The sequence below is a fragment of the Euprymna scolopes genome, chromosome 32, assembly GCF_053919585.1.
Source record: "Euprymna scolopes isolate OS-2025 chromosome 32, ASM5391958v1, whole genome shotgun sequence".
NCBI classification, from domain to species: Eukaryota; Metazoa; Mollusca; class Cephalopoda; order Sepiida; family Sepiolidae; genus Euprymna; species Euprymna scolopes.
In genome coordinates, this window is record NC_136513.1 from 36,867,998 (window position 1) to 36,891,496 (window position 23,499).

At 32.0% G+C, this 23,499-nt stretch overlaps 1 protein-coding gene across 10 annotated transcripts in view; it reads right to left on the reverse strand.

Moving 5' to 3' along the window:
• The window catches only part of LOC145256262 (breast cancer metastasis-suppressor 1-like protein), a 145,168-nt gene that overhangs the window by 29,479 nt on the left and 92,190 nt on the right, over positions 1 to 23,499 (reverse strand). For 4 of the 10 annotated variants that reach the window (XR_013863947.1, XR_013863946.1, XM_080114937.1 and 1 more), the window contains 2 exons: positions 16,258 to 16,322; positions 10,835 to 10,904 (listed from right to left, as the gene is read on the reverse strand). Coding sequence is in view for 8 of the 10 variants with exons in the window: in XM_080114937.1 (XP_079971063.1) it covers positions 10,875 to 10,904; positions 16,258 to 16,322 (95 nt within the window). In the remaining 2 variants the exon portion in view is untranslated. Of the gene's footprint in view, positions 1 to 10,834; positions 10,905 to 11,125; positions 11,269 to 16,257; positions 16,323 to 23,499 lie in introns of those variants that run through there. The other 6 variants (XM_080114935.1, XM_080114932.1, XM_080114930.1 and 3 more) reach the window with 2 other exon arrangements.

Consider the following 23,499-nt stretch of genomic DNA (forward strand, 5'->3'; position numbering starts at 1 on the left):
ATATATGCATCAGGTGTGCTTGAAAGCCAAATCACAACGCAATATTACGAAGATAAACAAAAATTTTACATGTTTGACATTTTATAATTAAAATATATTTCGGAGTCAAACTCCATCCTCAGTATTTTGTACACCTTTTTTTCTTCTTTCTTGCCATGTTTATAAGTTGGAGAAAGAAAATCAGTCAGTAAAGATCTGCATGTTGTCTCTCAGCGATTGTATTTTGAAATGCCGCTGGAATGGTACATTGGTTACACAAAATTAACGTCAGGTGTGAGTTCCGTTATGGAAGCATTGATTTAATTTGAATAAAATATGCATCAGACAACCGCTGAGAGACAACGCGCGGATCTTTACTAAATGACTTTCTCCAACTTTACAACGTGGCAAGGAAGAAGAAAAAAAGAAAAAGATGTACAAAATACTAAGGATGAAGTTTGATTCCAAAATATATTTACATTATAAATTTCAAACAAGTAAAATATTTGCTTATTTTCGTAATATTGCACTGTGATTTGGCTTTCAAGCGCACCTGATGTGTATTATATATATATATATATATATATAATATATATATATATATATTAAGAATAATGGAAATAGCATCTTAAATGAGAGAGATAAAAAAAGGAACAAATCACATGTCCATCAATGTTTCGTCTTTATTGTAAGACTTCATCTGAAGAAAATAAAAACGATTTTTATTTTCTTAAATTCATTCATCAAGAAGTCTTACAATAAAGATGAAACATTGATGGACGTGTTACTTGTTTTTGTTTTTTTTTACTTTTTTTATCTCTCTCTCATATATCTGAATAATGTACATATCCATAACAGAAAGAACAAGCCGCACGTGCGTGGTCCCCCACTTGTGCTGCACGCAAGATGACACTACAAAAAATAGTGAAGAAATGATGAATGTGAGAAGTGTGAAGGGCCAACGTTGCCTTCACATTTTCGCCAAGTTTCAGAAAAATTTAATGGATGGGGCAAAAGCTATGGGGTGAAAAGTGTAATTTTTTTTTTTTGCAATTTTGGGGCATTTGTGACCCCCTTTTGAGCTCCTGGGAATGTTGAATCCCAGTGAAAATGGACAAACAATGCAGTTTCATGCCTTAAGAAATATTTGAAATGAGCACCATGGAAAACTATATAGACATACACATCAAGTTCTTGAGCAATATGAAAAAAGAGCTCCAAAACGCGTTTTTTTTAGCCCCAAAAGTCCAGAATTTTGCCAAGTTTCAGAAAAATCTAATGGGTGGATCAAACGCTATGGGGGCAAAAACTGTCATTTTTGGCTATTTTGGGGCATTTTTTACCTCTTTTGAACCCCTGGGGATGTTGAATCCCAGTATGGATAACGGTGTAGTTTCATTCATGTATATTTGAGTTTACCACTGTAAAAAAACACTATATAGTCAAACATATAAAGTTTTTGTTTGAGAAATATGAAAAAAGTGCCACAAAAAGATGAGTTTTTAGCAAACCAGAATTTTGCCGGGGTCACCCATATTGGATTTATATTAAGAACAATGGGCGCCACATTTTGGCAAAGTTTAAAAAAATCTAATGGATGGATCAAAAGTTATGGGGCAAAATGTGTCATTTTTAGCCATTTGGGGGCAGTTTTTACCTCTTCTGAGCTCTTGAGGGCGCAACAGGAATTTTTATAAAGAATTTTTTTTTTTACTGTGCACATCTATTTAATGAAATACAATTTGTGGAAAAAATTCACGAAAAACTAATGGACGCCACTGAAAACATAGGTCCCTCTCCGATAAATCGGGGTGACTAAAATATCATATTCTAAAAATCATAAATTAATCAAGTAGTTTTATTCTTAATTATTTAAGAACAAACCTGCTTAATCAATTTATGAGTATTCAAGGAGTGACAGTCTTGTAGCCATTTTGAAACAAATACCTCAAGAAACAAAGGGAGATAACAATAATTCATAATTACTAGATTTATGTTGTAATGCCTACAAATTTCCATTAATCATTTAAAAATGGATTTTTCTTATGAAAATAAAACTATTTGATCAATTTACACGATTATTGGAATATGATATTTGTTTTGTCACAAGAATACACATCATAAAGATTTTTCCTTCATTATTGTTTAATATTGGAAGAATTATGGATAAGAGTCGAAAATTCCTTTACACTTAAAAACAAAATATTGCATTTTATCAATTCTAGAATTCTTTATGTGCATATATATATATATATATATATATATATATATATATATTAAAAGTTTGACTCCTGTCCAGTTAACCTACATCTAAAATTTCAAGTGGTTAAACCAAAAATTGGTGGAGGAGTTTGGTAGAGTCTGCAAAGGTCAACTCTTTCAACTTTGATCTATTGGCAGCCAAATTTTCACCCAAAAACTGATTAAAAAGCTTACTGCTTGTCTGAATACCCTTAAAATATAAAATTTCAAATGTTTAGACTAAAAATTGGTTGAGTATTTTGAGAGACTGCAGAGGTCAAATTTTTTTTTTTTTTAACTTTGACCCCAATTTTGACCCCTTAACATTTGTTTTGGGCTCAAATCAAATTAAAAAGTTTGATCCATGTCCAAATAACCTACATCTAAAATTTAAAGTGTTTAGACCCAACATTGGCGGAAGAGTTTGACTCTTGACAGTTTGATCTTGACAGCCAAATTTCTGTCCGAAAACCGATTTAAAAGATTTTCCCAAATCTCAATACTCCTTATGTCAAATCTTGAGTTTGGAGACTGAAAATTGACAGAGTAGTTTGGTAGAGAAATGTACACGCATACACAATTTCACTTTTATAGATAGATAGATAGATAGATAGATAGATATGTGTTAATAGTGGAAAACATAGATTCAGAAATAATTGATTTTTGAATCATCGTTTTATTAAAACAAATCCTAACGAATATTCTTTATTGAAAAACATCTGACATGTATTATAAGTGTAACGATGCGTAGTTATTTCTACGTGTGAAGTAGATAAACACTTTACTTATGACAAGATCACAATCAAGATAAACTTTACCTTGTGTTGATCTATAAACAAACAAACCTGAAAAGAAAAAATAAATATGAGCCATGGGGCTCAGGAAAAAGATCTAAGCATTATAATCAGTATGTGCTGAAAATGTTGGCTCTTTATTTCTGGTAATTGAATACAAAAGACCAAAATACAAACAAATATGATCAGCACAAACAAAAGGCCATGCAGAGGAAGAAATGGATTACAGGGGAAATTGCTGTTTTTACAGTATAATAAAAAAAAAAAAAAAAAGAGGCGCTTCTACACTATTGAGACGAGATTTCGGAAATCGCAATACTGAATTTCACATGTAAACAATGCTATCTGCATATTCCTTGTATTTTTAAGATTATATCAAAAAATTACGAAAATTGATAAGGTAGAAAATATTTAAGAAATTAAAAGTACTTGATAAAAACGATCTTTAGACACGGGAGAGTTCAGAAGGGAGGTAATTTTCTGTTTTGATTTAAACAAGATGGCCAAAACTTTTCACCTGCTACCACAATTAATGTTATTTTTTTTAATAATTCAGTCATATTCAGGTAATTCCGACTGCATAATTTAAAATTATAAAAGTGAAATTGTGTGTGTGTGTGTGTGTACATTTCCTTACCAAACTACTCTGTCAATTTTAAGTCTACAGACTCGAGATTTGACATAAAGGGTGTTGAAATTTGAAAAAAATCTTTTTAATCAGTTTTTGGCCAGAAATTTGGCTGTCAAGGGGTCAAGATTCAACGATTTGACCTTTGAAAACTCTACCAAACTCCTCTGCCAATTTTGGGTGTAAACACTTGAAATTTTAGATGTAGGTTACTTGGACATGGATCAAACTTAAATTTGATTTGAGCCTATAACAATAAATGTTAAGGGGTCAAAATTGGAGTCAAAGTTAAGAAAAAAATTTGACCTCTGCAGTCTGAAAATACTCATCCAATTAGTCTAAACATTTGGAATTTTACATAAAGGGTATTTAGACATGCAGCAAGCTTTTGAATCAGTTTTTGGGCAAAAATATGGCAGCCAATAGGTCAAAGTTGAAAGAGTTGACCTTTGCAGACTCTACCAAACTCCTCCGCCAATTTTGGGTCTAATCACTTGAAATTTTCGATGTAGGTTACCTGGACAGAAGTCAAACTTTTTAATATATATATATATATATATATATATATACATACACACACACACACACACACACTGTACTTTGGGGTAATTGCGCCAACTAAAAAACAGTGCTCTTTATATGTGATTGCCAAGAAAGCACTTTTAACTAGTTGGCGCAATTACCCCGGACTTAGCACAAATACCCAAAGTACAGTACATATGTACATAAAGTTATGAACAGTACATAGGGCCCGAGCAAAGCCGGGCTGAACTGCTAGTAGAAAATAATTCCCAAGTTACGCCATCCATTTTCCAAACACCCTGTATATTATTATTTAGACATAAGAACTTCCACATTCTGTGACACATGAGGCAGTCAAAGTATGCCATCGTTTTCAAACTGAAGCCAGATCCACAGAGCTCTTCCAGTTTGTTTCCGTTGTAATCAAATCTTTTGATTATCTGTTTCCAGTTCATTTTTGGCCTTCCTGTCCTTTTTCCATCAGATGTGTATTCGAGCAATTGCTTAAAAATTCTTTCTGGAGCCAATCATAGGGCATGTCTGAGCCAGCCTAGACACTGTCTGAGATCATAGGCAATACTACCTCTTGGTTAGTTTTCGTGCTTCATTTCATCACTAGAATCTTTCCGTGCGTCATTGTTTACGCTTTACGTACGCAAGTAACAAATGTTAATCTGACTAAAATAAAACCTACCCTAACTAGATTAGTCATGCTGTTAATCGTCTTTGTGAACATTTTTAATATTAGCAAATTATCAAGATACTTTTATATCAAAATTTTGGATCTTATCCAGAATTCCACCTATACCAAAGAGCAAAAATAAAAGTCTGTATGATGAGGTATATACCTGTGATGAAACAAAATATGGTATTCCAAAAATCACGTAAAAATCAATCAAGTAATTTTATTTTCAAATAAGAAAATAAAATTCATGAGTAATAAAAGAGTGGCTGTCTTTTCCACCATTTTGGAAAAAAAAAAAAAAAAAAAAAAGGGTGAGGGATAAAAACTTGCGAGTTTCATAAATTTCTCTTCAAAAATGATTTTCTTTATAAAAATAAAACAATTTGATCAATTTATGTGATTTTTGGAATATATTTTTCGTTTTGTTATTGATATGTACATTAGACAGATTTTTTTTTTAAATTTGTTTTTTAATGCAGCGGAAATTCTGAATGAGAACCAAAATTTTCACAAAAACTTTAGATAATAAGAAATATAAAAAGAATGTTAAACTTATTCACAGAAAATTCTAAAAAATATTACAGAAGTTAAATATACAAATGACCACAGAGCACGAGAAAAAAAAAAAAAAAAGATACAAATAGGAAATTAATCCGAAGTAAACAATTTCTCACAGAAACAAAAAAGATGACAATTGAATTGTAAAACAATTCCATTCCTCATTCTTTGCGCTCATTTGAAAATAAAATCAAAGATTTTATGAAAACAAGCGTCATGTTACAACTAGAATATCAAGTAATATTCAGCTAACATACATCCTTACTTCTGGTGTGGCTGCTACCGGAAACAGAGACAAGGCAAATTAGTCCTTCGCTTTTTTCTATCATGCCTCAATCTCAATTGTGCATGTACTTCAAAAAAAAATTTTTTTTATTTATTTATTTTTATTTTTTTACATTTTTCTGATCATTCTTTTTTTTATTTAATAATCATTGAAAAAATTTTTTTGGTCTTATTTTAATAATTATCAAAACTAATTTTATTTTTTTCAAAGAATTATTGAAAACGCATTTTAAAATTTTAATTAAGAATTATTGAAATTAGTTTTTTTTTTTTTAAAGAGTTATTGAAAATCCTTTTTGCACTATTCTTTTAAATTTAAAAAAAAATAAAAATAAAAAATAATTATTGAAAACATTTAAAACACATAATGTCCTTTTCTTATATTGTATTTCAATAAATTGTTTCACAATAGAAATACTAAATAAAAATGAAGGAACTGATTTGCCTTTGCACTGGAAGTTAGGAAGTACGTCAGCTGACTATAACCGAATATCAAATTAAAATGACTTGAATTTTTACAACTTTACAATTAAGTAACTTACCACCATTAAAAAAAAAAAAAAAAAAAAAAAAAAAAAAAAAAAATGGAGGCTGTCATCCATAAGAGCATGTAACTATCATTAAATTAGTATCCTTAGCTTAAATAGAGTGTCATATTATATTACACAAGGCAATACCTATTATAGGCCTGGCAACCCTGCAGGAAACTTCCACAACCGAGTGACTGCACAATTATCATATGTTATAGTGAAGTACATATTTGTTTCATCTTTTTTGAGAAACACCAGTCACAAGAGCGAGAAAAATTACAGTAAATTTATTAAATTAGTTTCTGAGATTTAGTATACATAATTTTAGAAAATATTCAACTTTATCGTATTACACAATTATATTGGCTATAGTTTTAATAAATTTATATACACAGAACAATCCATGATTTTTGTTTAATCCATAGACTTTTGAGCATATTAAATTAATTTGATGACAGATGAAGGTTATTTTTGTTTTCTGTATATTTGCATTGACGGAAATTTTTTTATGTTTCCTAGGTGCTTGTGTAGATTGGCAATTTTTTAAACCAACGCATTTCGGGTTAAAACATTACATACTTAAACATCATATCTAAATTAGTGTTTGTATGTTTTTTTTTCATCCAGAATTACGTTCCGAGCTTTTTTCGTTTAAAATTGGCAGACCCCTAATTTAAGTCAAGGGAGATAAGTTAGTTGTACAGAATTGATCACCTATATCAGAACATATAAAACTGATTTGATAAATTCCATTTTTACATGTAATGATTTTGCAAAAATTTTGGAACTAATTTTTACATGATATGCAAGTACATAATGTTTTCACCTGAAATGCATTGGCTTAAAAGGTTACAAATTTACACAAGCCCAATTTCCTAAAAAGTATTGTTACTAATTAACCAATTTTCAATATTTCAGTTATGTAGTCGTAACTTAGATCACCAGATGTCAACTCCTGGTTGTAGACTCTAGTTGCCAGGCCACTATATAATATACTAACTTGATAGGCAAACTGATGAGCAAAAAACCCGGGTGCTTATTTAGAATTCAACCTATTTTCAAAACAAAAAAAACAATCACATGAATTGATCAAGTAGATACTTTTTTTTAACAATGAAAATAAATTTTATGACGACCGAAACGGATTCGCGATGCTTTTTTTTTTTTTTTTTAAAGGATAGTTTAGAAATCAAGGAAGAGAACTCTATATATACTCATATTGTAGCTGGTATAATAAATTATGGGGTTTATCTATTTTATTTTTACTTTCATCATATTTTGCTTTGGTTTTGATACCTCCAAATTTGAAGCTATCTCTTTACAACCCTTCCTTTTCATAACTTATGATACTTTCATAAATCAGAGTCCATTTTCTGTAGGCTGTTTTTGATCCCAGTCAACGATGGGTACTTTTGCTAGTATATATATATATATATATATATATATATATATATATATATATATATATATATTGTGTGTGTGTGGGTGTGTGTGTGTAATTATTAGTGAGGGAACAATTCAAATATTTTTCCTGATTCCGATACAATTACTGATTCCGATTCTTTATAAAATCGAAATATTTAACTACGAAATAGTTATTTTTTCACAATTATAGCAAAAACGTGTTAAATGTGCAGATATTTCATCAAGCATAAAAAAAATACAGTTTTAATTGATGATCTTTATAGTTTTAATATTAGTTTAAAATCCATAAATATTTCTTATTTTATTATTACTACCAGCAGTGGAAGATTTTGTTTTAAACAGAATTAAATTGAAAAAAAAATTAAAATAGTTTATTGGCATCAGAAAGTAGGTACTTTTTCAGATTCCGATGCCCCTAAAAGTTCTGATTTTTCCGATTTCAATTCATCGTCCCAACACTAGTAATTATATATTATTCGAATAAGTAAAACTTTTCTGTGTGTGTGTGCATATATATAATTATTAACAGAATTAGTAAAATAAAAATATGCAAAAGGAAGGTTAGAGTCAGCTAATGTCTTAATTTTCTGTGGTGCACTATAGCGGTGACAAGGAAAATCAGTTCCTTCGCTATTTTCTCTCGTGTCCATCTTTGTGCATTTTTTTTTTTTTTTTTTTTACATAGGTATCCCCATTTATCAAGGCCAAGAGGCCACTCGAGGATAAGGGTTAAAGAGGGTACAGTAGACAATTGGACAATATAGTAATCGTTAGTAATGGAAATTCGGTAAATTTGTTAACGGCTGTGGAACGGCTCATCAAAAACTTGTTTACGTTAGACTTGAGGACAACCATATTGTAGTCAGCTGGAAAATGGAAGACAATTCCATAGGCGTGCAGTTCTAAGAAAGAAGCTTTGCTCATGGAATCTACGTTTAGGTTTAGGCACAGATAAAGAGTGGGGGGAATTAGTGATAGCGTTTTCTGCTAGATGAGAGTTTGTGAAAGTTTGGCGAGGAGGAACCATAAATTGGAGCTCAGTCGAGCACTTGCCATGAAAATAACGATAAAGTAGAGGCAAACTTGCATCTCTTCTGTGAGAGAGGTTGCAGGGAAGAGAAAAGGACATCCCCTACGAGGATAGAAAGTCTATTTTGAACTCTAGGCAGGATAAGTCCTTTCTAGCAGCTCCTGCCCAGATGTGGCAACAGTACTACATCCTTGGATGTACCTGGCTCTTATATAGATAGAGAATTGCATGTACTCTTTTTAGTCCCCAGACAAAAGGAGAGTGGACCTGTAGATTCACCCCTGTCTGCCTGTCCGCACTTTTCTCAATAACTACGCCTTGGAATTAAAAAATTTTTTTGCACAAACATTAAACATGATACGAGTAAAAAAGTAACAGAACAGATTTTCTGGGAAAACTCTGGTTGCCCCCCTAGCGGTGCCTTTTGGGTTAAAATGGCTAAAATTGACACTTTTGTACTTATTTAAAAAAAAAAAAAAAATTGATGTCTTGAATTTTTATAAAACTTTCTGAAAAATTGTAACTAACTAATTTCTATATAATTTTGTTTGTCTATACTTCGTGCAAACTCTTGAGTGTGTCCCAGGGGCTCTTTTAGGACTAATAAAAACACTCCATTTTTGGGACTATTTTACTATATTTGTCCAAAATTTTCTGTATATGTCTGGTCTGTCTAGCAGTCTTGCATGGTGCTGAACTCAAATTTAAATATGTTAAGGCCTTGGGAACTTTTGGGGTTAAATGGGGGGGGGGGGCAAATGATGGACTTAGTCATTTTTTTTATGCCTCATTCACTGTGCACTCATGGGAGGACCGGTATGCTTCACTTGATATTTTTTATTATGCTGTAATGAAAACAGCCTTTTCCAATCTTTTTTATTAAGAATAATAGAAAACAGTTTGTTTTTTTTAAAGCCAACTATTTTGGTAATATTATGGATTGGATCAGTTTTTTTTTTAATTATCTGTTTAAAATTGTTATTTTTATATTTCATAAACATATTACTTATAAAATTTCAAATAAAATAAAAACTTAAAATGTTATTAAATTACAAATAAAGTCTAATTGTGTTGATTTTATGTGGTTACTTTTTGTTAGTTTTTATTGAATACATTTCAATGATGTCTTGTATTTTATTTCAATAAATCGCTTTCAAATACAAATACTGAGTCACAAAAGAAAAACAAAAGGCAAAAGGAACTGATTTGCCTTGTTACTGCTTTCAGTAGTGCTCTGCAGAAAATTGGGGAAAACATTAGCTTGCTATAACTAAAAGGAACATATTTGAAAAGACATTTAAAACACTTAAAACTTTTCTAATTTCACAGACCATGCTACTTCATTGGATTGACTTTTCATGTTTATTTAAACTTAGACCCCCCCCCCGTTAAGGAGATCATTTTAGATCAAGTTATTTCAACATGATCCATAAACAGTCCAAGTAATTTTTTTTTCAAACAGAAAGACGACATAAACGTATGATATGATAGAAAATGATAATTATCATGGTTACCTCCCCCTGAACAACCTCTCCAGAAATAAGAAAACAAAATCAGCTGTGTAATGGCAGTGAAAAATTATTAATCACTAAAAGTTCATTCATAGGCATTACATAAATCTCACAAGTTTCAATTATCGCTTAAAAAAATTTTTTTTTTTTAATTTAGATAGTTTTCAAAATGAAAAACAAAACAGACACCCTTTTATCATTCTTACAATTTCATTTTCTTATTTAAAAAATAAAACTACTTGATCAATCTACCTGATTTTTGGAATATGACAATTTCATTATGCAACAGATACACACACACACACACAAAAAAAAAATCAAATTCATTATAAATCTGTTTTTACTATGTATGATCAAATATTTTATTTTTTTCTAAAATCAACCTTTGTTTTCAAACAAAGAGAAAAATTAAAAAAATTTTTTTAAGTTGTAAATTTTTTTTCTCCAGTTTTATTTTAATAATAAATGTTTTCAATCTATATGGTTTTTGGAATATGATATGCAACAGGTACACACAAAGATTTTTCTGCATTTTTTTCTTTTTTAATAAATAGGTTGAATTCTATATAAGAAGCAAAACCTGCCCTCCTGGGGATGTGTGCGGATGAGGGCTAAAAAGGCCAGCAGTAAACTCGAGATGGCTTACCATGTTTAACGAGCAATTCTAAGATCGCATCCCACGTTTTCTATTGGTGAATCAGTTTAGAATACTTTGCCTAGAATAGAAAAACAAAACTTCAGATGAGGCAACAACATTTTACCTCGTCGAAATTGGGTTTCGGTTAAGAGAGGTAAAATATTACCAGTTTTTATAATTATCAAATAGCAAATAACCATTGATGCAAGACTTGTTTTTTTTTGTTTTTTTTAAATATAAATTTGCTATCCTTTTTTTTTTTTTTTGGGGCCCTTAAATAATAAATGCAATTTTAGCGACTTTTAAATACATTTTCTTTATTTCTGTAAGAAAATAAATATTTTATCTTGTTCTCTGGTCAGAATAAAATTGACTGAAACTTCTACAGTTATTGACTGTAGAAAGATAAATCATGGAGGATTGCTGAATGAATTCATAAGAGTCTGAAAGTGTGGAGAAAAAAAAAAATAAAATTTAGCATTAATAAGTAATAAATTATCAAAATTAGTTGAAATTCATTAAAATAAAATTTTTTATAAATTTTATTAAAAAGACGTTAAAAACAAGAACTAACATATTAGTGGATGAAAAGAAATCTTAAAAAATTAGATTCATTATAAATTAGTTTTACTTTGTATGTACAACAAATTAAGGCTTGACAAATGTCTCCAGTTCTTTTTTTTATAAACTAAAATCCTTTTATTAAGCAAGCTTTATTTTCATACCCGAGGCAAATTTAATATATAGTGTAAAATTTTGTTGAAAATTCAAAGACTCACGTTTTCTTTTTTATAACCTTCGTTTATTTCCTGATTTTTTTCCATTACAGCCGTTTCATTAGTGTGTAGGCAATTTTACGATTTATGTCTCCATAAAAATATCCTGTCCCCACCACCTTCTTCCATTAGATTTTTACAACAAAAGGTATATTTTTAACATGCTGAACATCATATTCGGGTAAAAAGATTTCCAAAGCCATGCCTCCTCACTTCCTCCATCTTTTATATATATCCATCCATATATATATATATATATATATATATATATATTCTTTAAAAATCGTAACCTTTTTCTAGCATTTTATTTTAATAGTAAATGCTAAAAAAAAAAAAAAAAAAAAAAAAAAAATTAAAACTGAAAAGAAAATATAAAATTATTTAATTTTCTCAAATCTGAAAAGTACACACACACACACACACGCACACGCACACGTCAGTCTGTAGTTTTTTCTTGTTCTTGACAAAAGAATCCCAGGTTGCTTGAATGATATGCAAATAGAGAATCAGCCAAAGCAGTGTGCTTTGTTGTAAATCTGTCATACCTTAATTTGCCGTACATGATTAATAAAACCACATTATAAATATTAATTTTATTTATGGCAGACTATTATCCTCATCTTTCTTAGTTGTTGTTTCACAATGTTTCGGCCAACTATTCCTCTGGCCTTCGTCAACAAACAACTAAGAAAAGATGAGGATAATAGTCCGCAATAAATAAAATTAATAAGTAATACTCATCTCAATAATGCATTCCGATTGCGTAATATATACACATTATAAATTATCAAAACCCTTGTTAGGAATTTTCTTTTTATTAAACTTGCTGTTTATTTTGATAAACTTTTGATAGTTTACTTTCTCTGGATATTTCTCTAAGAGCAAAGAGTAGTATCTGTTCTGATACCAAACTTCATCTTTTCTGTCTTTAATCAGTGAACGAGATATCCCAGTAGATGGAGACATTCCCCTCGCTTCAGAATTTATTTTTTGGGGAGTTGGATTTCCTCCAAAGTAAATAGGGATCGTCTTCTGATGCTGGATTTGTTCAAATTGTCCAATTGTTAGCATTCAAATAAATATGGCATAAAAAATCTTAAATGTCGAATATTCTTAGAATAGAATGATAGCAATGTTGGATTTTTTTTTTTGGAGGAAGAGGAAGCACAGAGAAAGATGGACAGCTGAAGCTGAGGATGAGTAACATGTCAGGAGACATTCAGAATCAAACTAGGCATTGGTGTATTCCCTTATAAAAAATGGGTTAAAAGGTAAAAGACAAAAAGTGACAGGAAAAAATCCAGTCTGCTCGGCACCTGAAAATGATATTCAACCATAACAAAACTGACCATATCCAGTTATGAAATTGCAAAAAAGTTATGTGGTGAAAAAAAAGAAAAAAAAAAAAAGACTCCCCCCCCCCCCCAAAAAAAAAATTGTAAACACGCAAAAACAGTTAAGAAATAGTTTGTATTATTTGGATTTCTCAGACTACATTTCTCATCTTGAATGTTATTCTCGGTGTAACCTCCAACCTTCTTCAAGGGTATCTTGCCAAACTCTGGAATTTGCACGGAATTATGAGCAGAACCCTTTATTTAATCCACAGGAGTAACATGCTATGACAACAATCATGGAAACAAGTGTCCAAGGGTGACGCGTGCAATACTCACACTTAAAACCCGACCGATAGGAAACGAAAAGGTGACATATGCAAATTAAGATGCGATCGAGTTTGAGCATATAAAAAGCTGGTATTTCTGTCATTGGCAAGAAGATTTTTTTTTGCTCTCTCGGGGGTCATTTTGTGTGTACAGTTAATTCACGTGCAGGTGGGGAAAAAAAGAATGGATTTTTTTTTCATACGGTTAATTCGCATGTAGGTGGGGAAAAAAGAATGGATTTTTTTTTCATACGATTAATTCACATGTAGGTGGGGAAAAAAGAATGGATTTTTTTCATACGGTTAATTCACATGTAGGTGGGGAAAAAGAATGGATTTTTTTTCATACGGTTTATTCGCGTGCAGGTGAATAAAAAAAGAATGGATTTTTTTTCATACGGTTAATTCACATGTAGGTGGGGAAAAAAAGAATGGATTTTTTTCATACGGTTAATTCACATGTAGGTGGGGGAAAAAGAATGGATTTTTTTTCATACGGTTTATTCGCGTGCAGGTGAATAAAAAAAGAATGGATTTTTTTTCATACGGTTTATTCGCGTGCAGGTGAATAAAAAAAGAATGGATTTTTTTTCATACGGTTTATTCGCGTGCAGGTGAATAAAAAAAGAATGGATTTTTTTTCATACGGTTTATTCACGTGCAGGTGAATAAAAAAAAGAATGGATTTTTTTTTGTATGATTAATTCACGTATAAGTGGGGAAAAAAAAAATGGATTTTTTTTTGTACAGTCAATTCACGTGTAATTGGGAAAAAAGAGTGATAGTTTTTTTCCTACGATAAATGCACGTGTATGTGGGGAAAAAAAATAACGATGGATTTTTTTTGTGTGCATGAAACAGTATTCAGCAGTTTTAAACTTATTTTCAACACTACACATACTCTTGTTCAATCTTCAACCCCAGCAATACTCAAAATACAATTACAAATTATTTATGACTTCTACCCAGTCATGGCAGATAGAACAAGAACACGCTACCCCCCGTGGATTAAATAAAAGTTCCAGTTCTAAATTCCATGCAGATTCCTCAATTTTGATCCCCCTCCCCCGTCCACCAGTTGAAGAAGGTCGGAGGTGACCTTCATCAAAACGTTGTGAAAATAACATTCAAGACGAAAACAGTAGTCCGAAAGATACAAATATTACGAACAATTAATCCTCATCTTAAAAATTAAAAAACGTAAATAGATATTTTTGTTTTAGAAAAACATTTTGTTTTTTACTGACAAGCAATATTGAACGGATTCATGTTTGTTCAAGGAGGACAGCATAATCATAATCGGTATATACGGCATAATCACACTCGCACACCAGTTTTTGTTCGATCGAAATTAAGCAACGTTTAGCCTGGTCAGTACCAGATGGGTGACCATTTTGGGAATTTCAGGCATTGTATGTAGGAGTATGCTAACACTTCCCTGCAAAAAACAAAAAAAAACAAAAAAACTAACGTCGTCACCTCTCCTGACGGGGATACACATGCGACTGGGAACGCTTCTGAATTTTATACTCCCATGAAACTTCCTCCTTTGGAGGAAGCTGGTTAAACCTGCATATGGATAGTGCTGTTTCCCATTTCAAGGAGAAATTAAAAACAAATGTCAAAGACCAGCCTCTCTTCCTCCTTCCCGTCATCTGTCTCCATCCTTATTTTGATCTTGGTAAGCCACGGTGGCCCGCTAACAAATTTATAGCTTTTATAAATGCCTGGTCATCTTATATCAAACAAAAAAATAAACATTTTTAAAAAAATCTGTATGATGTATGATACTATACAAAAAAATATATTCCAAAAAATCATGTAAATAGATCAAGTAGTTATAAATTTAAACTAGCAGATGTACCTGGCATTGCCTGGTATTAAATGTAACATTAAATTCCTTAAAAAAAAAAAAAAAAAAAAAAAAAAAAAAAAAGAAGACCTGTGCATGCAAGTATTGTTTTTCCTAAACAGTTCACTTCTTGTAAGTAAAAAAAAAAAATATACTCGAGCTGAGATTGAAACAAAAACCTAAAGACAGTGAGTCAAGTATGATAACCATTAGACCAGCTTGACACAATCTTTAAAAATGTGTCTTCGAACCTACTTATTCTTAACATAAGGAAGCTCTCATATAAATGATTTGCACAAGCGCAATTGTGAAACAAATAAAAATCTGACGACTCCCACTGCCCGTAACAATTTTTCAATTTTGAATACTTAACAGCCCCCCCCCCCGATGGAAACCAATTAAAATGTTTTCCACATGTCTGAATGCCCTATATACCAAGTTTTAAGCCTGTAGATCAAAAATTTGTTGAGGATATAGGTTGAAAATTGTCCTCACACACACATTCTCACTTTTATAGATAAGGAAAAATTTTACAAGTAACCAAAATACGCCAGTCTTATCTTGACATTTTGAAAATTAAAAACAATAGGAGATAATTCAATAATCCAAACTTGCAAGATTTATGCTGTAATGCCTACGAATTCCCATTAATCACTTAAAAATTATTTTCTTAAAAAAAAAAAAAAAAAAAAAAAAGACTACTTGATCAATTTAATGATTTTTGGAATATGATATTTTCGTTTAGTCACAGATATGTACATAATACAGATTATTTTTATATCTTTGCTTTTTAACATAGGGTGAATTCAAGAACCACTCTTTATTTTAACAGCTTCATGCATTTATAATTCATAAAATGATACCAAGAAAAAGGCAAATATTCAAAAAATACTTTTTACCTCATTAACAAAAAAAAAAAAAAAAAGGCCAAAAAAATTAAATGGCAATGAAAAAACAATTCACACACACAAAAAAAAAAAAAAAAAAAAAAATGGCAACAATACAAAAACGTTTGTAATGGTAAACAAAAATGTAAAATTAATTTTAAGTTGAAAATAAAACAATTTACATAAGATAAAATGAGGTGTATATCGGGGGGGGGGGAGTAGGGATAGAATAACGGAATTAAAAGTGTACTTACTTTTTTGATGTGTGTCCAGTCTTCAATAATATCCATGTCTTGCAGCATGTACACAATATAAGGACCTAAGAAATTCAGTTAAGGAAGACAAAAAAACTGTTTGGATGAGTTTCATCTTGGATTAAAAAGAAAAAAAAAAGGGAAAAAAAAAAAAGAAAAAAAGAAAGAAAGAAAGAAAAAAGGAAAAAAGAAAAAAAAGAAAAAAAAAGAAAAGAAAAAAAAGAAAAAAGAAAGAAAAAAAGAAAAAGAAAAAAAGAAAAAAAAGAAAAAAGAAAAAAAGAAAAAGAAAGACTCATAATAAATCATAATTTATTGAAAACAGAATTTTTTTTTTTTTTTTTTACTTCAAAATACAATTTTTGATTAACTTTAAAAAATTATTTCATTTTGATGTCCATTTTCTCTTTAGTAGAAGTTTTGTGAGTGTATATCGAGGAAAAGTCCCTTCTGATTAATGTGTATGTAATTCAAGTTTAAGTTTTAAAACTACATAAAAAAAAATATTTTAAAAATGGCACTTCTAGCTTATAACGAAAAAGTATAAAATTTAAAGTGAAACAAATGATACCTACGTAATTATCAGGTCTCAAATAACAACATATCCAAAAATTACAAAAACCAATCAGATAGAAAAATTGTAATTAAAAAAGAAAAAAAATTGTGAAAAAAAAAAAAAAAAAAAAAAAAAAAAAGAGAGAGAGGGAGAGAGACAAGTTGACAGGGTAGATAATTAAGTTCTGTTGCTTATGTCACGTAATCCAAATGTCGGACAGATTTTATTCATCTAACTTTATCGGAAAATGTTTTTCATTAATAATTACTTTTCTATCTAATCGTTTTCCATAATTTTTGGATATATTACTATTTGCGACATGACAATTACGTAGGTATCATGTGTTTTACTTGAAATTCAATGTTTTTTTCGTTATTATAATAAATAACCCCTTCCCCCCAATTTTTTTTTTAAATTAATGTTTAATTTGAAATGTTTCCTTTTCAAAATGGTTTTGTCTAAATAAAAAAAAAACGACAACGGGTTTCTTGTAACGATGCCCGATTCTACGCATGCGTCAGATGACATCATGACCTGATTTACTTTGAATAGTTGAAAAACCAAACACATTTCATCTCCGTCGCTTTAGCGCAGTTGGTTAATCACTTCTTTCCTTGAACTGCTTACCTTTGAAATTCCCTCCCTGCAGAAATTTAAATAAACTAGCAGGGAGACCAGACGTTGCCCGGGACTAAATGAAGATTATATTATTTTTTATTATCATCGAAATCATTGAAATTGCCCATTTTTCAATCAAATCAATTGATTACCTGCATTACCTAGGGACCCTTTGCACCGAGAGGAAGCTTCACATGCTTCTCAAGTGATTTAGTCAATGATTATATTGTAGTCTACATTGCACTGTAGAGAATCTACTGTTGATTTTATAAAATTACTAGCAAGCTGCCTGGCGTTGCTCGGTCACAAGATATGCTTAAATATGATATTTTAATTCATGCAGATTACATATTATTTTGGAGAAAATTCTCCAATTATTATATTGAAGCTAATACATATATAGTAGTGATATCAAAACTAAAACAATACATATGACTTGAGCGTCATCAGCTAAAATTGAAACCAAAGCATACAACTCTCCCCCTTCATTTCTTAGCTTCTGGGCCACGCCCATACATTTAGATACATATATATTTCTGTAGAAATATATTTTCTTATAATATATATCAATCCTTATTTACGAAGCTCAATGTAATTACAGAGCAATATAGAGAATAAATAACAAAAAGTTATATTCCAAAATTCATGTTGACCATCTTATAATCTATTCCTTTAATTAAGTTGACTTATACAATTCTTGATAGTATCTGTTTTGTAGCGCAAAATCAATCGCTTAAGTATCATATCAATCAGTGAATCTATTATGCCCTTAACTCATTAGAAGAAATAGCAACAATCAATTTGTCAAAAGGAATTGAAGTGTGATTTGACATGGTAAAAATCTGAAAATTGGAAGAGAGACTGTAAATACCTCTTTATTTTTCCATTACGCCATATTGAATTTTTATATATATGGTACCTTGGCACTCAACCATAATTCATTCCAGATGTTTGGTTGACCACGGAAATGTTCGACAACCGAAACAATATTTCCCCCCTTTAAATTAACTGAAGTAGAATTAATTGGTTTCAGAGTTTACAAGTCTCTTTTTATCTGTAAACTTTGATGATTTTATACATTTAATTGCACTGCTATTTCATATTCCTTTGCAAGCGCTGAAACACATTCCTCTTTCAAATTTCTCTATCAGTTCCTTTTCAAATTCGATCATCGTTCGCAGTTTTCCGTTTTGCACTCGCTTTACTTTCTCTTTCTTTTTATTCAAGGAAAAAAGTCCATTTCTTCTTTGTTTCTAACGTCTTTAAATAACGCTAAACTGATTATTTGAACAATGTGTTTTTTTTTTGTGCAATTACTGTCGTCCTGAGATACACCCGCTTCATTCATCGTATTGAAGTTTACTGACCCCCCCCCCCTTTTTTTTTTTTTTTTTTTTTAACTTTTTGGACACCTCAACGTCCTTTGTCAACCCACGCGAAAAAGGGGGTTGACTAATCAAATCGCGTGGTTCTGGTGCCAGGCTGATGTGCTAAAAATAACTTGGCTATCGTCTTAACAGTCAAAGGGTAGCAATGATGCTATTCTAAACATTACTCATCGCATAATTCAGACTCACGTGGCGTCGTCAACAGAGTGGGGTTGAATTGTCACACTACACTTCAAAAGTATTACGGCTAATATGAATTCCATTGAGGAACACTGCTGCTTGTTTACATTCGAAGTGAAGCCGGCGATTCAAACTCGGAAATTTTGATCAACTACCGAGACAAGAAAATCTCCCCCTTTTAGTTCGAACACAGAGTTGTTTGACCACGGAAACATTCAACAACCAAGGTATCTATCATATATATATATATATATATATATATATATATATATCATATATAGAAATAAAAATTACTGCCCTCTGATGAGAAGGAGAGTATTTCTTCGGAACTCCACGGATTAAAGACTATCCACTTATCTTGTGCTTCTTTTTTAAAATTAAATATGTTTTTAACTCTTTTTCAAGATGTCTCTTAACATGTTTTATTAATCATCTGTTCATATATATCATATATATATACACACACATCACTTTCAAACATACCCACACAACAGACCCAAACACACAACGAAACGACCGGAACATATTCATACCATACACTCATCCCCACCAACAAACTCAACCAAAACTCCCATCTAGAACACCACACATCCACACAAGAACACAGGCACCATACAAACACAAATACTACTACCAAAATGCTCCCAAAAAAAAAAAAACATATCAACAACCGACAACCCACTACCACATGACAATACTAAAAGATACAACCTCCCACAACAATACGAAAATAGTTACTACCAACCACGTCACCCAACTCAGCCAAGAACCCACTATCTCTTACCCCATCCCACCCACACAAACCACCAAAAAATCCCCCTACTTAACAACCCCCACCGTAACAACCCAATGGAACTAAACCACCCCTATAGATACCACCCAACACAAAACAATCTTTACAACACCCACCCCCAGTACCCCACAGTACAAAACCGACCCCAAAAATACCCCCCCCCTCACAAACACAACCAATCCGAATACCCCAGGTACCATCATAACCCATACATCCCTACAAAACGACACAACCAACCTCCCAACCGAATCAACGAAACTAACGACCCTCACAATCATTTTTTAGGAATCCCTCACAAAATGACAACACCAGACTAGACAACAAAAAACAAAGTCATCAACCTATCTACAGAGACACTTACAAAGGACGAAATTGAAGTACTAAAACTAGGCCTCAAATTCTGCCCAACTCCCAGAAGTAACATAGCAGAGTTAAAGAAAGACCTCAAAGAATTTGAACGCAAATTTAGACTCATAGATATACTTAACGATAGTGATAACACAACAGACGACTCTCTAGTAAAAAATAAATCAACATACTTCCCCAACAAACATAACAACACAAAAGAACTAAATACTTTCTTTGAAACACTCTGGAGCCTCAACCCCCAACAAAAAGAAAACCCCACCAGTAATCTAACACGAAAACAAAATCAAGCACTTAAAAAAATCCAACACAACAACAACTTAGTTATAAAGGATGCAAACAAAGGTAGTGCAGTAGTTATAATGAATAAGAACTTCTATAAAACAGAAATTTTAGAATCACTAGCGAACAAAAATTATTACAAACCAATTAGCTCTAACATAGATGACACAACCATATCTAAAATAACAAAACTCTGCACAACATACAATAGTACATTAACTAAAAAAAAAAAAAAAAGACTTCCTTACAAACTTCACAACAAAAACAAACATCTTCTATGGGCTACCCAAAATACACAAATCTAACCAGGTAAGACATGCCATCAACATACAAAAGTCGGAATACATAAGCACCCCAAACCCCAACGATCTCACATTCAGACCCATAGTAGCAGGACCATCATGCCCAACAAGCAGACTTAGCAACCTAATAGATATACTATTACAGCCCTTCACCAATCTAGTCAGAAGTTTTGTAAGAGATAACACACACTTCCTTAGCTCCCTACCACAAACAGTAGACGATGGGACTATACTAGCCACATTCGATGTTAGCCGCCTATATTGCAATATCCCACACAATCTAGGAAAAGAAGCTATCGCATATTGGATTGACAAACATACACAGACTTTACACCCCAGATTCAATAAACAATTCGTGATTGATAGCATCGACATAATCCTCAATAACAACTCCTTCCAATTCAATAAAGACAACTACATCCAAATACTAGGCACTGCAATGGGTACCAAAATGGCACCGACATATGCCACCCTTACACTCGCCTTCCTAGAAGAGACCTTTTATGAAAGGATAGAGCAAAAGTATGGGCACAATATAAAAACTCTTCATAAAATCTTGGAAACGATACCTAGACGACTGCTTTATCCTCTGGAGAACCTCATGGGGGGATATCAAAGAACTCTACACTTTGCTACAAAATCTACACCCAAAAATAAACTTCACACTAGAACAAAGCCCCATAGAACTACCTTTCCTAGACATCCTAGTAACAATCAAAAACAACAACATAATCACAGACATCTACCACAAACCAACAGACACTCAACAATACCTCCACTTCAAAAGCCACCATCCTAAAAACTGTCAAAAATCAATACTCTACTCCCTAGCACGTAGAATCTGCACCATAGTAGCAGACAGACACCTCCGTTCAACTAGACTGAATGAACTAAAAATAACACTGCGGAAAAGAGGATATCCACTACCACTAATACAGAAAGGTATTGAACTGGCTGAAAAAATTCCAATAGACCAACTAAGAACCCCAAAAGAACACAACAAAGAACAAATTTTAGCATACGTCTCTACACACAACACAAACAACCCAGAACTATTCACACAGATAACAAAAAACCTTATCCTCCTCAATCAGAACAACAAACTAAACAACATGCTTAAAACAACAAAAATAATAAAAAGCAAATGCCAACCCAAAAACTTAAAACGCATCCTAACTTCCACAAAACTCGTCCCACATACTACAAAAGGGGTTACAAAATGCAACAAACCGCGATGTGGAGTATGTGACATAATAATAGAAGGTAACACATACACATTCAAAAACCCAACACAAACATTCAAAATAAAAAAGGATCTAAATTGCACCTCCAGAAATGTAGTATATGCACTAAGATGCACAACATGCAACAAATCCTACATAGGTGCCACCAAAAATTTCAGCAATAGAGTGGCCTTACACAAGAGCAACATCAAAATTGCAGATAACAGACACCTCTATGTTTCAAAACACGTACACACATGCAGTGGAAACAGTTTCAAAATAATGCCAATCTTCCAAACAGACAATTATTTTTATTTACTTACACAGGAAAAAAACTTCATCACCAGATTCACTCCTGAACTGAACAGAGCCTAATATCATCACACAAAAACATGAAATGCAAGGTACACTCGCATGCACATCCATACACATACATATATACACACCCACACATTAAAACACACACGTGCACGCATACAACCACACACAGACATAACACCCCTATCTCTAATACAACACACTGAACAATACCAACCCTACTTAACCTCGAAACCAACAACACTAGGAAACACCTAGAACCATAGTATAATATCTGTTCCAACACCTCGCTCCCTCCTCAGTCAGTGGAGGAGAACCCCTCATGACTGAAACAACTATCATCCCCCTCCCATACCCCCTCCCCTCTGGGGAACAAAATCTCCCCCACACTAGGAACCGATCCTGGGTCTGGCCATACCCACATGGGGAGACAAATAAATAGAAACATTAAAAAATCCCCTATACATATTTTAAATACACCCCTCTTTCTAAACAAACATAATATAAGGAATACCCGAAAAGACTAAAATGAAAAATCACAATACTAAAATCCAAGAATCCAAAAAATAAATATCAAAATAGAATGAAAGCACCCCATCTCTTATTTCAGAAGAGCTGCCCCCCCCTCCTCACACATACACATTAGTAACGACCTCGGATCACAGTCACCTTCCTAAGGAAGAAAATAACCTCATAATACTATAAAACAGTATACACATTCTAAAACCAATAAAAGCAAACACACGCGCACACCCTAAAGGAAAAGAAAAAAACACTAGCAGAAAGAGAGAGTGACTACAACCAGGTCAGCAGCCTGGACAAGCCCAATAAAAGAGTAATAAAAATTGAACATGCCAATGAATAATAAACACTTACAAGCCTCTACCCCTTGGAAACACTTCAAATGAACTACAAAAATTGCCATTTTTACATCTCCAACACATTTGAAAATAATTTCTGACGAGGACGCTTCACAGAACGTCTGAAACGCGCGTAAACACGATTTCAATGACTTAAAAACATTATTACAATGATCCAAACATAATTCTCAATGAAAAACCAAGACACGGAATAATAAAATGTTAAAAAATACACATTGTTGGTGACTACTCCCTTATTTAAATATAAGAGAGAGAGAGATATTTTCAAGCATTCATAAACTACATTTAACACCCCAATGAATGCATGGACGATAATACTTCCGACTTTTAGAAGGCAA